Source organism: Cajanus cajan, chromosome 6 (assembly GCF_000230855.2).
Source record: "Cajanus cajan strain Asha chromosome 6, NIPB_CcT2T_4, whole genome shotgun sequence".
NCBI lineage: Eukaryota > Viridiplantae > Streptophyta > Magnoliopsida > Fabales > Fabaceae > Cajanus > Cajanus cajan.
The window spans coordinates 63,903,511-63,916,917 of NC_138522.1; the positions used below are offsets into that span (position 1 = coordinate 63,903,511).

The following is a 13,407-nucleotide window of genomic DNA, read 5'->3' on the forward strand; positions in this document are numbered from 1 at the left end:
GTTAAACCTCTATAATGCTTAATTGTGCTTTATTATTGTTATTATTATAATGTGTAATTTTATACTTTTAACGATTTTTTAAATAAGTTTAATTTTTTTAATGTTATAATTAAGTCTCTCCATCGTTTTTTATTTTATTTAAAATATCAAATTTCTGATTTTTACTCAAAATTTTCACATATTAAATTAACTAAATTATTTTAAAGTTTATTTTATTCAAAACTCACTCTCTAAAATACCAAATTTCGCCCAAAATAAAAACAACTACAAAGTCTCCTCTTCTTCAAACCATAAATCCATAATACCACGTCTTACTAATTCTTCAAATTCTATCAAGTGTTCGTTAAGTTTTCATTTCAAAACTTTCAAAGTTATTTCATATTTTAAATTTATTATAACTTGGTTATTTACATAAATAAAAAGAGAAAATTGAGATTAAGATTTGTTCAGCTTTAAAGAAAAGAGAAAATTGATTTATATATATATATATATATATATATATATATATATATATATATAAACACGAGGAAAAAATATCACAAAATTAAATCATATTTTAAAACAAATGTTAATGGTCCATGTGAAGAACGACCCTACAACATCATAACATGATTTTTATTATAGTAATAAAAAAAATCATGCTAATAAATAAAAAGGTCGTGATTTGGTTAAAAAAAACTATATTTTTATTTAAGCAAGCACAACACAAGTAAAAGTTATGCTTAAAATGAAAATTGGTAAACTAAATTATCTTTTTTATATTATTTTATCCAAACTAAACCTATCATAATTCGTGTTTTATATTCAATAATGGTATATACATGCACAATAAAAAAAAAAAAGCTAAATAAATTCATATTTGGATTGATTTATCTTTAAAATAATAAAAAAAACTCACAGAGTTTTTAGAGGCTGAAATAAAATTCTAGTTCACATATGACATGTTTATTTATTTATTTGGTCCTTATAAAAACTTTCCAAATTGATTACTCCATCATTAAAGAGAGAGAGAGAGAGTCATTCTTCTTAAATGAGTCTTCTTCAAAATCATATGAATATGAAGCACTTGTCATATCATATCTATTAAAATTATAAAGCTAAAGTTCTGAAAGAACTGTACACTACTATTCATTTTAGTGGATCGGCCCATATTCTATCCTTATTTATGGGTTTTTATTTTAAAATTCTTTCTGATTCTTCACTTTCTTGCTTAGCCTATATTCTTTCACAAATGAATATTGATTAAGACAGTCATAACTTTTCAACATCTTTCTTATCACATTGCCGCTAAGCCTCTGTTGGAATTCGAAGCGCGTTTAAATAAGGTCGCTTTTTTATATTGGCAAAAAAAATTATAATTTTATATATTATTTCAACTGTCAGCATCATGTCGACATAGAAGAAAATCATTTAAACCCTCGTGAAATAACTTTAAGTCAATTTTACTATATTTTTTAAACGCTAAACAGTTTTCTGCCACCGATTATTATCGTCAGAAATTATTTGTCGTGATTTTATAATCAAAAAATATTCTGACACAAGCTATGAAGACCAAAATTTATGTAAGTTTAAATGAGGACAATTTTAAGAAACGAAATGAATAGTTTTATGTTTTGCTGAGGCCTACTTGTTTTAGGGACTATTCACATGGCGATAGTGGAATGCGGATTCAGCCATTTTAGAATAAACTGCTGTGAATGGCTTTAAGCTCTTGAATAGAGAATTTCATTTTTATGGGTTAAGAATATTTCAATCATACTTCTACCACTGAATCTTTGATTAAACAGTATACGATATAGTAAATAAATATCTTCATATATTAACTTGTTTGCACACCATTTTTATCGAGAAACATAAGGGAGAAACATATTTGACACTCATACACTATACCCCAAAAAATAAAGATTAACAATTACAAAATTGGGACCACTCCCCCGGGGCAAAAGAATGGTAAATAATTCACATGTTCATAATTAATATAGACAGGATCATAATGTAACTATACTTTCTATTTAACAAATTTGATTTTCATATGGTGCATGGTTGATCCTTCATGGCATGGCTGTAACTTTTTAAGTGCAGCCTAGTTTTCAATGTGCAATGCCATCCAGCTTATAAGTCATGCATGTTTTTGACTCATGGCTCGTGGCTATTAACTCGACTATGAAGTTCCAACATTTCTTGGTGGTTTGGGTCCACTGAGAGTGCAGCACGACAGTCTCTTAGAGCACCTAGGACATCCTCTTTGTGTTCATGGAATGCTGCACGTAGATGTAAGAGATGTAAATCAGCTTTGAATGCAATAGCTTTAGAGAGTTCTGCAATGGCTTCCTCTTCCTTATGGCTGTCCATCAATACTGCAACAGCAAATACCAAAAATTTCAGCACTACTGCACAAACCACAATAGAACAATTTGACAAAAAAGAATAAAATTTTGCTATAGCAGAAGCAACCCCAACAACGACAATAATAATGGTTAATATCAAATATTTGGAAATTTTAATATACAAACCACTAAAGGTATGGATCTTTGTAACAACAGAATAGCAGTACTCAACATGGCAGTAACTATTACTACTTAAGAAGTGCTTTAACACCAGAATCACTGTTTTCTTTTGTGAATGCCGGTAACAGAGTCTCTGATACATTCTTTTAGATACACTCTATATTGGTTGAAATTTATTAGAACTCACAAAATGACGTGGATCTCACTAACTTTTTAATGAGTCTCATGTGATCCAAACTTTTTCAGGCATTGGCAAAATTCACACGAGGGGAAAAGAGAGAAAAAAAATAAAAAATGAAAGTCAGTCCCACAAATTTGAACGTTAATGTAAACTATTTATGAAATGAACAAAGGTAGAATTTGAATTTAGGAATTCTAGGCAAAAATATTCAGTTTTTGGAACAACAGAAACAGATGGTTAGTTAGGTCAATATATGATTGGAAATAATTTGCTAGAAACTTCTGATTCATATTTCTACAAAAAATTTGACCTTTTGCCAAAATATAATTGAAATAATTTTAAAGCAAGGTAAAAATATTTGCCAATAACGTGAGAAAGAAAATGTTTAACATGGATCCTAAAACAGACCAGTAAAACAGTCTAGGAGCTAAGCCATCAAAGATAGACTGTATAGATGCTAAATATTATGCGTTTGGCTTTATAACACTTGGTACGCATCCAAGAGCACATAGTTATTCACATGAACATGAATATATCTACTCAAGCACTACCATGGAATACGTTGAACTTCAACAGAATCTAGCAGAACAAATCCAGAATTTTGCATATTTACTATTACTAGACATTATGATTTATGGGGACACAAGTCAGTTAGGTAAAATACTTACCTGCAGCACGATATCTATAAGGATACACCCGGAGTGGATCTAACCTAGTGACCATCTCCAGATCTGCCTTTGCTTGTTCACGATCACAGTACTCAGATCTCTTCTCATAAGCAGAAGCGTTGTTTTTTGCCTTTTTAATAAGTTCTGTCATTTCCTTATAAGCAGCAGCCTTGTCATCTTTAAGACAATGAACACGAGCAAGACCATGATGAGCTCGGGTGTGTCGGATTTTAAGGGCATTGATATAACAATCAGCAGCCAAGTCCAATTTACCACAGTCAACATAAACACTTCCAAGATTGTTCAGTGCCTGGAAAATTAAATGGAATTATAGGTCGTTAAACTACAAAATATTATAAGTTATAACTTATAAGAGAGTATAATAGCTGACAACTTTTACATGTCCATCAATTCAGCTCAAACAACAGAGCTTCATAGTTCATCTTCTGGACATTTACTGAGTAACCAAAACTTACAACCACCATAATGCATGGATGATGGATGTACAAATCCAGAATTTAGAATGCATAGGGGGTGGGGTAAATAAGCATTTTCATTTGAAAGTCATGATAAATAGTTGAACGATACAATGTCTTGATATTCCTTGTAAATAGCTGATGCATTCTGTATATACAATAGGAAACAGATTATATGCTTGCCATATTTAGTTTAGTCAATCCCTAAAACTAAGGGATTCAATTGTGTATACTGTAATCATAAATTCATCAGGACTACAAAAGATTTATCTCTTGTCATTCACATCAGAAGAGCTCTGATTTAAATCAATAATAAAGCTTGCATGTTCTGGGCCTGAACCCTGAATGTCTTGTACTTCCAGCCACCATCGCTCTGAGCCCTGTTGACAACCGGAGAAATATGATACCTCTGGCTCTTCCGAGAAGATTTTCATCTACTTTGTTTTCTCAGGCACTCCCACTATAACACGTGAGAAACTACAACAAGTCTTATCCCACTAGGTGAGATTGGCTACATGGATCACAGTGTCATTTGGTTCAGTTAAAGACCAAATCTTAAAATATATTTTTTGGACTCCCTCCATTGGACAGTGTCATTTGGTTCCCCATAAAAACACTCTCAACTTCCTCCATTGGATTTCTTGGTCTAATTCTCCCCTTTTTCATAAAATTAAAAAACATGCAATCTACTTTTTCACTAATGTTTCATGTATCTTTCTTTGTATGTGTTCAAACAACCTTACTAATTTTTTTGTCATCTTTTCCTCAATCGGTGCCACACCAATAATCTAATATCTCTATGTATACAAGCGTTTTGTATCATGTCTTTTTTTGTTCCCCACACATCCATCTTAACATTCTCATTCTGCGACTCCCACCTTTTTCTCTCATTGTCACTTCAAATCCCCATATTTACTATCAAAGTATGGTCGAACATATCGCAGTACAATAAAACTTCTCTTCAAGCTTGGTAAGTACTTTGCAATTACAAATGTACTCCGGTGTGTTTCTCCATTCTAGTTATCCAGCTTGTATCATGTGTGCGACATCCTAATTTCCTCATCATTTTTTAATATTTTTCCCAAATTTTTAAACTATAACACAAACTAAATGGTCAAATTTACTTAGATAGGTATGCTACTTATGATGTGTGGATTTTAGGTCAGGGCCTCTAAGAGCACCTGAGTTGAAAGCCAACTTCCAAAGTGATAAATGACAATCATTAAGTCAGATAATAACTTTCCAAGAAGCACTTTCCTATCGAGGATGGCAAGAGACTATGATCGATGAGATGACAGCCTAGGAATCCAATCTCACTTGGACCTCTGTTCCCGGCCCTTTTGTAGAAAATCTACAGTTAGTTATCAACAAGACTTTACTACCACAGTGTGCCCTAATGGACAGATAGAGGGAACAAATGAACAATTAAAAGCTCATGTTCTGACTAAAGCTTATAACCAGATTTTTGGTCTCAGTTTATGGTGACACATTATTCTTTGTTTACTAAAACGTCTATTCTTAACATAAGATTGTCAGCAGTTATTGAGAAGTGTTAGGATGTATAATGAGAGCAAAAATAACAACAGTTTTTAGTCAGTTAGTCCATTAGTTAGCTAGACTTGTTAGTTAGAAGGGGTCAGTTAGATAAATAGAAGAAATTGATTACAAGGATTCATTCTGTGAATTTGATGGATTGTGCATCAAAGGAGAAATCATGGGTACTCCTAAAGTCATGGCGGACATGTACTGGATACATAGCTCCTATACAATAAAATTGTTCATTTCTTTTCATTTGTTTCTATCAAGTTTCCATTTCTTCTCTTGGTACCTGACAAATTGGCTGATCCAAATTCCAAGGAAAAGGGAAGTACTATCAGATCCAAGTTGAGTGTGGTGGTGCCTTATTGCAATTCTTGGAACCAGAAAACAAAAAGTAAAGAAAGTTTGGTCAACAAGAACCACGCCCCTTATGTTGGAGAAGAAACCAAAAATGAAGAAAAATCAGTGAGATTAACATATATTGAAAGAGCTCTCGTGGAAGAGATTGTTTGGACCAATGGAAAGGGAGCATCCAGTCTATTGTTGAATAATTTGTGGACAAAATACAAGGATTATCCATGAAGGGAATGAGTGTCTTTCAGTGGCAATCAAATAAAGGGTTTTGAAAAGACTGGGCTTCCCACCACCATCTCCAGAACCATCAAACGGCAGATGCACAATTGCCCTAGAGGATGACACCTCTGTTGAGGAGGAGCTGGGAGTTGAAAAAGCTATCAATGGGGATTTAGATGACGAAGACACTGCTGTAAAGGAGTTAGTTGGTGGAGACACCCCACACACAGTTGATGGGTGCCAAAGTCATTGCCATCAAGGAGAAGCTGGCTGTTGAAGACTACCCAATCGAAGACCACCCAACAAAGGGTGTGAATTGGATATTTGTTTCAGACTGCAATATCGGGGTTCATGCAACACTTGGTTGACCAATTCCACCCAGCTCAATTCAAGACCAGACCCTGGCGAGGCTAGCTATGACACATTTGGCCCCAACACAATTCAGACAAAGGAATGCTAATAGATAGCCAAAGTGGGTTTCAGTTAATAGTTAAGTCTTTTGGCAAAAAATGTGAATTGGGATGAAAAGAAGGCATTGTTAAGATGTAACAAGGACTGAATAAGGGAAGTGGTTAGCCAGTTAGTTAGAAGCGGTTGGTTGATAAATTTGAGAAATCAAATGAGAGGGATTCATTATGTGAAACTGATAGTTTGTGTGTGACAGGAGAAATCCTTTATGAAGGAAACAGCAGAGACCACAATCCTATTCCCAATCACTCAATAAAATTGTTCATTTATTTACATTGGTTTCTATTAATTTTTCATTTCTCTTCTCTTGGTTCTTAACAAGTAGTGAAATATATTTGCAACAGTACAATAGAACCATACCTGACCTTTGCGCAGATTATCTGAAGGACACTTCAAGGCATCTTCCAAAAGTGAAATAACAGTTGACGAATATGATGGATCTGTACTAGAGTCAGCCAATGCATAGGCCTTCAAGAAAAAGGCCTCGAAAGATCTTTTAATACTGATAGACTCTTCAGCTTTCCGGAGCCCTTCCTCATAATGACCTGTATCATATAAGATCCACCCCTCATATACAAGTCGTTCATGCTCACTTGATGCGTGTTGCCGAGCTAACTGTAAACTCCGCATAGCAGCCTCGGGACAACTCAACCTAAGTCAAATAAATACATCATATTTAAAGTGTCATTAGTTAGCATATAAAATTCAGTCAGTATTTAGACAAAATAAAGACCCTGAAGCCAATCTTCCATCCAGATACAACCTCACAGGGGTAAGTTGTATTTCAAATTAAAGTAATATGTTTTGTGGATTTATCCTCCTTTGTGGTTGAGTTTATTGTCACGGATTTACAACTTCTAAAATAACAGAATTATGAGAGTATGCAACCGGAAGATCAAAAGTGGCTAGTATTGACCTGCCTTTAGTTATGAAAATTACAAAGTGATTCAATATTGTGTACATAAAAACCTAGTAATATACTACATTGCTAACACACATGATGGTGAGTTAAGTTCAAGGCTTTGAACAACTAATAACAGTTACCAAATATCCGTAACATTTTGTTTGAACAAAGTATAACCTCCTGCAAAAATATGTCCTTGACCACTGACTCGCTCCTAGTGGCTTCCAAAAGTTAATAACATACCTCAGGAGAAGTAATGACTGTCTGAAGTACAGAACACCTTTTGCCGCATCAGATTCAAGCATCTGGTAGATAACAGACAGAGACCCGATATCATCAACAGCAGACCAACAGTCATATAACCGTGCCCAACAATCTGCAGTTGTCCAACGCTCAACGTGCTCACGCACAAGAGTGCATAGTTGGGATGCAGCAACACGCCCTTCAAACATTCTATAATCAGACCGCAAAGTAAGAATTGTTTGAACATCGCATAGAGCTGCTTTGTAGTCCTCAAGAGCCAGATGGATAAAAAATCTTATTTCCATGCATTCAAGTGAAAGTTTGAACCCAAGAATCCGATTGATTTCTGCTAATGCGGCTTGAGCATTATGTGTCCTCATTAAAGAGGCAGCTCTATACATGTAAGGATATATAAGAGTAGGATCTAGATTAGTTGCTTTCTCAAGGTCTTCCCACCTTTTGTCACTGTCACAGTATAGTGATCTTTCCTGATACATCCATCCAACAGGAGTAACAGATGAAATGACTGAGCTGAGCTTCTCATAAGATAAAAACTTATCACCCTTTATATAGTCCAGTCTAGCTAAACCTGCCACAGAATATATATGGCCAGCATTTACTGCCCCTTCAAAAAGAAAACGTGCTTCATCATATTCTTTCCTTAAGAGTCTTACACATCCCAATTGATGTAAAGCCAGCAGCCTCTGTTTGTCACTCGCAGCAAACTCAACTAACCGTTCCAGGATATGAGCTGTCGTGTCTGAACTAGAATTAAGGTTCATAGAAACTTCACTTAAGAAACAGAAAAGTGAAAATATACCTGGCCCAACCATGACTGCTAGCTGCTGCTTATTAGCATGAACAAATATCTCCACCACCCGATTGTCATTCAAACAGTTTGGAAGATCACGCAAAAGGACTTGTAAACAAGATGCAGCAAGGACAGTTGAGTGCTCATCGAGAGCGTATTCCATGAGCTCCAAAGCATCTTCTTTGGAGGAAACTAAGGATGCAAGTCTTCTATCGCAAGCATCTTTAAGTCTTTCACAACAATATTTGTTTGCAAAAACTAATATCTCCAACAAAAGATTTGGAGGGACCTCAATTAAACTGCCAGTCAAACTGAAATCACTTATTGCCTTCATACCTGGAAGAGATATATTGTTTTCAGACAAATCTATAGTCTCACAGAGCGATTCACTGAAATACCCTTTAAGCATTGCATGAAATGGCACCGAAAGTTCAGAAATTCTTTGTCTATCACAAGTTATCTTTTCATTTCCAATAACAAAAGTAACATTTTGTGAAATGTGGTTCTCGTTGGTCATTCTCCCCTCAGAACTTACATCAAACGGAAGATGAGATGCTATATCTACAGGTGCAAACTCCTTGGCACATTTACCACAATTTGCAAGCAAGTCAGCTATTAGCTCTTCCTCTTGCTTCTCATATTTCAACCATGCCCCAAATATAATCTTCTCATGAACAGTGTTGGCTCTCTGCCAAGCTCCCTGGAGGCTCCTACGCATCAGTTTAACTTCCCCACGGCCCCTAAAGACCTGGTATTGCAACAAAAACAGATTCGACCGCTCTTGGGGCGGACAAGACTCAAGCTCTTCATGGATTTGAGCTAAAACTTCCACATAATCAGCAGGCTTAAAAAAAGGGAGTATAGCTGGCTGGGGGACCTTGACCAGAGATTCTCTACCCACCAAAAAATAAAAACACCTAATTAAATTAGCAAAAAAAAGCTGATGTTCAAATTGAAATAAAGGATGATTTGAGAGAGAGAGACTTACATTGAGGCAGATGAGGGGTGTGATGACAACTTGGGAAGTTTCCCTCTTTCAATTTGGAGCCAAGACTGAGGATTCAAAGCATTTGAATGAGCCTCTTTATAGGATTCAGCAGGGAAGAAACTCCTCATGGGGCATAAGAGACGAAACAACTCACGGATCTCCACAACAGCACCACACACACCCTTCAACTTCAAAATCCAAACTTTACAAATTGGGAGCACATTCCACTGCCAACAAACACCACAATCAATCTCAAGCTAAAGACTTGGTGCGACCAACCAACAAGCAATAAAATAAAGTAAAAGCTAAAACTGAAAATTAATTTAATTATTCAAATATGCTTAGTCTCTTTCTCTCGAGGTGAGAATAAAACAAAGCATACCCTACAATGGCTAGGCAAGATCTCGGGCAGAAAAATGCAACTCACCGACTCAGCTCAGAAAATGCAACAAAAGAAATGATAGAGAGAGTTCAACTGTGATTTAATCTGCAGAGGAAAATCAAATTGAAAATTTGTGACTTTAACTAACTTTATTATTTATTTTTTGTGCTTTTTGTTTAGTGATGGGGAAAGTATCTCACTTTCCTTCCCCTGGACTAAGACCATTCAAATTACGGCCACTGTTGCTTCAATCTTCAAAACCTTTTCATTCGTAGTTGAAACTAGTGACTGCACAGTTGATTTTTTTTTTTTTTAATGATAATAATTAATTAGTTAACTTTTTTTGAATTTTTTTCACGATGTTTTGAATTTTAATAACGTATTTTAAATACTATATAAAACATGGTGTAAATAAAATACTATATAAAACAAATAAAAGTCAAACAAACATTAACAACCTAAATCAATATTAATTACAAAGAAAAACTAATTGGAAAATGCATGTGAAGTGTTATAATTTTTGTTTTATATTTACAGTATTATAGAAATAATATCGTTTTCTCAGAGAATGTGAACAGAATGATGCCTATGAAATAATTTTTGATGAGATAAAACTTAGGATGTGATTTGGAAATGCATAATTGCGTATGACATATCCATGCAATTAATCATTGTACTTTACAAAAATTATTGTCGTGAAAATAATTTAATATTTTATTTTGAAAAATCCTACTGTGATTAGAAAGAATAACATTACATTCTTGACATATTTTTATAAACTATCTTCTATTTTTCATCAACCACTCATCTTATTTTGTATTTTCTTTTTCATATTCATATTTTAAAATTATATATATAAGACTAATTACTTTATTTATCAATATTAAAAAAATAATTATTTTAATTGATAACATTAAATTTGTCTTATTTATACTTTTTTCTAAATTTATTTTTATATTACTTTTTTCATAATTAATAGTCATACATTCTTTAACTAATTATAATGCATATTTTTTAAAAAATTTATAATTAATTTATTTTGTTAAATTAAGATAATATATTTTAATTAAAAGTATTTTAATTTAAAAATAATTAATAAATAAGATAATATAAATTAAGTTTTATATAAAAAATTATTTTAAATTAAATCTTATAAATAAAAACAAAAGTAATACATTGTAAAATTTTATTATATAATAGCATTATCTCAATTAAGAAAGATAGAAAATGATAACGTACAAAAGATGAACACCAACCACATAATTACAGCATCGGATAAAGAATAAGAAAAATGTGATGGAATACATTTATTTGATCCGGATTTGACACTTTTGCGTCACGTTGTGATGCCTCGCAGTTCATAAACACAATCTATTTACTTATTTTCACATTCACATCAGTAATTGATTAAAAGAAATCATGTAAGAATAAACTGCTTGTATGTATAATAAAAAGGAAGAAGAAGAAACTGGTTTTCCATGTTTTTTTCATTATTTATTATAGCTTTATATATCGAAATATTTTACGTCTTTATATGTATTGTGCAGTTGTTTCACTTAATTCAATTAATCATGAAAGTTAAGTAGTGGAGGTTATTCATATAGCTAAAAGCTTGTCAGAAAATTAATAAGATAAAAGTTATGTTTTCTTTTCAAAGAATGTGAGATGACATCAAAAGCAACACATTAGTCGAGCCTTGGGATTTCAATCTACTAGAGGCTTGGGGAAGTATTTGGACATTCCAATTCTCCACTAGATAATATCTAAAGAAACTTACAAGTTTTATCATGACTAAAGTAAACGTCAAATTATCAAACTAAAAGGGTAGTAAATTATCTTTTGCTGAAAGACTTACTTTGGTGAAATCGATCATGCAAGCTTTACCTTTTTATGCAATGCAAGCTATTAAATTACCCTTATCTATCTGTGATGAGATAGATAAATAATGAAGAAGCTTTTGTGGGGGGATTCAGAAAGGAGTAGAAAGATTCACACTATAGCATGGAGATGGAGTAATATGTGTAAGTCAAAATCTATTGGAGGGTTGAGATTAAGATCATCAAAGGCGACTAACTAGGCCTTTCTCATGAAGTGTGGATGGAAGTTATGCATGCGACATGATGCTTTACGGGTACAGGTTGTAAGAGTCAAGTATCAATGTGGAGACTCCATAATTCCTCTGGTTAATTTGAATCGGATGGGTTCAAACTTCTAAAAGGGAATCTGTATTTGCTGGTGCCAAGTGAAACAGGGTATTACTTGGAGCGTTCGTAATAGAGAACTAGTGAAATTCTATAATGATGAGTGGATTCGAAAGTTGGAGTGATTGATTGAATGAGCAACAAAAACCATTTCCCACCCTCACCATAGTCTTAAGATGAAGGATTTGGTTATGGAAACATGTGATTGGAATTTTATTGCTTTTAATAATGTTCTAGAAGAGCATGTTTTAAATTGTATTATGCAATCTCTCCACCAAATGATCCAAGAGGTCCTGATGTATTATTCTAGAAAGGAACTTCAACAAGTAATTTCTGTTACTTCAACATATGCACAGTTGACAATTGACTATGATTTAGAAAATAAGAGTAACTTGCTGCTTGTGCCAATTTGGTCTTAGCTTGGGCCTGAACAAATCTGTACTTTATTGTGGAAAATTAAAAAATTTGACTTATTGACTAATGCAATTAGATATGGTAAACATTTGATATAGGATTAGTCTTGTTCGCGTTGTGGACATTGCATTGAAGATGTGGATCATGTTATGCAATTATGTTTCCCTACAAGGGTAATTTGGTATATGTTACCCTTTGGATAGCAGCATTCTTGGTTTTTTGACCAAGATTTCTCATCATGGCTCTTGGCTAATTTAAGCAAGCCTTCCAATTCAAATAATAAAAGGTGGAACATTTTATTTACAGTGACTTTAGATGTGTTTTGGAAATATAGGAACGAGTTTGCATTCTTCCAAGTGAAATGTCTATCGAGTCAAGCTGCTTGCGTATTGAGGACAAGTCCAATGCTGATATAATAGTTGTGGAGCCCATGCTTGTGAGGTGGTAACCCTTCCCCCCTAATGTGATGAAATTAAATTGTGATGCCTCAGCGAAAGCAATGAATGTTGCTACAGGATGTGTTTTTTATAATCATTTCGATGGTGTTATATTTGCTTTTGCTACAAATATTGGCTACTATTTGATCCAGCTTGTTGAGTTATGGACATTTCGTATTGGTATAACTATTACTCGAAATAAAGTGTTTAGGAGCTTTCTAGTAGAATCAGATTCAACTATTGTGGTGACTTTGTCGAAGGAAAGATGTGTTCCCTATCATCCTTGTTTTTTAATTGGTGTGAAGCATTATTTCTTTCAACTTGACAAGTGGACATTAATTTGGTCTTATGTGTTGCGTGAAGTGAATCAAGTAGCTGATAAAATGACCAATTTTGATTTACTTCTAGAAGATAATATTTATGTATTTGATAATATTAGACTTTTTTTTCTTTGTTTCTAAGAGTTGATATATTGTTCATATTTGTATAGAAGAAGAAGGAGAAGGAGAAGGAGAAGGAGAAGGAGAAGGAGAAGGAGAAGAAGAAGGAGAAGGAGAAGAAGGAGAAGGAGAAGAAGCAGGAGAAGGAGAAGAAGGAGAAGAAGGAGAAGAAGGA

General features: G+C 33.7%; 1 protein-coding gene across 3 annotated transcripts; it reads right to left on the reverse strand.

Annotated features, from left to right (window-relative positions):
* Positions 1-1,796: 1,796 nt before the first annotated feature.
* On the reverse strand, positions 1,797-9,976 carry EOL1 (ETO1-like 1). Of its 3 annotated transcripts, none has more exons than XM_020380669.3 (6): positions 9,786-9,973; positions 9,359-9,585; positions 7,560-9,263; positions 6,773-7,064; positions 3,357-3,666; positions 1,797-2,357 (listed from the first exon to the last, which is right to left on the reverse strand). In XM_020380669.3, exons 2-6 carry the CDS (start codon positions 9,484-9,486, stop codon positions 2,137-2,139), a joined length of 2,655 nt encoding a protein of 884 aa, XP_020236258.1. In that variant the 5' UTR covers positions 9,487-9,585; positions 9,786-9,973; the 3' UTR covers positions 1,797-2,136. The 3 variants fall into 3 exon arrangements, with proteins under 3 accessions (XP_020236258.1, XP_020236259.1, XP_082915443.1); XM_020380670.3 differs by having other exon boundaries at positions 9,741-9,973; XM_083059317.1 differs by lacking the exon at positions 1,797-2,357 and having other exon boundaries at positions 3,538-3,666; positions 6,778-7,064; positions 9,786-9,976.
* Between the last annotated feature and the right edge of the window lie 3,431 nt (positions 9,977-13,407).

Coding starts and splice junctions, on each gene's coding strand:
- EOL1 (XM_020380669.3), bottom strand. CDS start 9,486: ATGAGGAGTTTCTTCCCTGCTGAATCCTATAAAGAGGCTCATTCAAAT. Junction 7,065..7,559: donor CAGTCATTACTTCTCCTGAG/GTATGTTATTAA, acceptor TATTTGACTTAG/GTTGAGTTGTCCCGAGGCTG. Junction 2,358..3,356: donor TTATAGATATCGTGCTGCAG/GTAAGTATTTTA, acceptor TTGCTGTTGCAG/TATTGATGGACAGCCATAAG.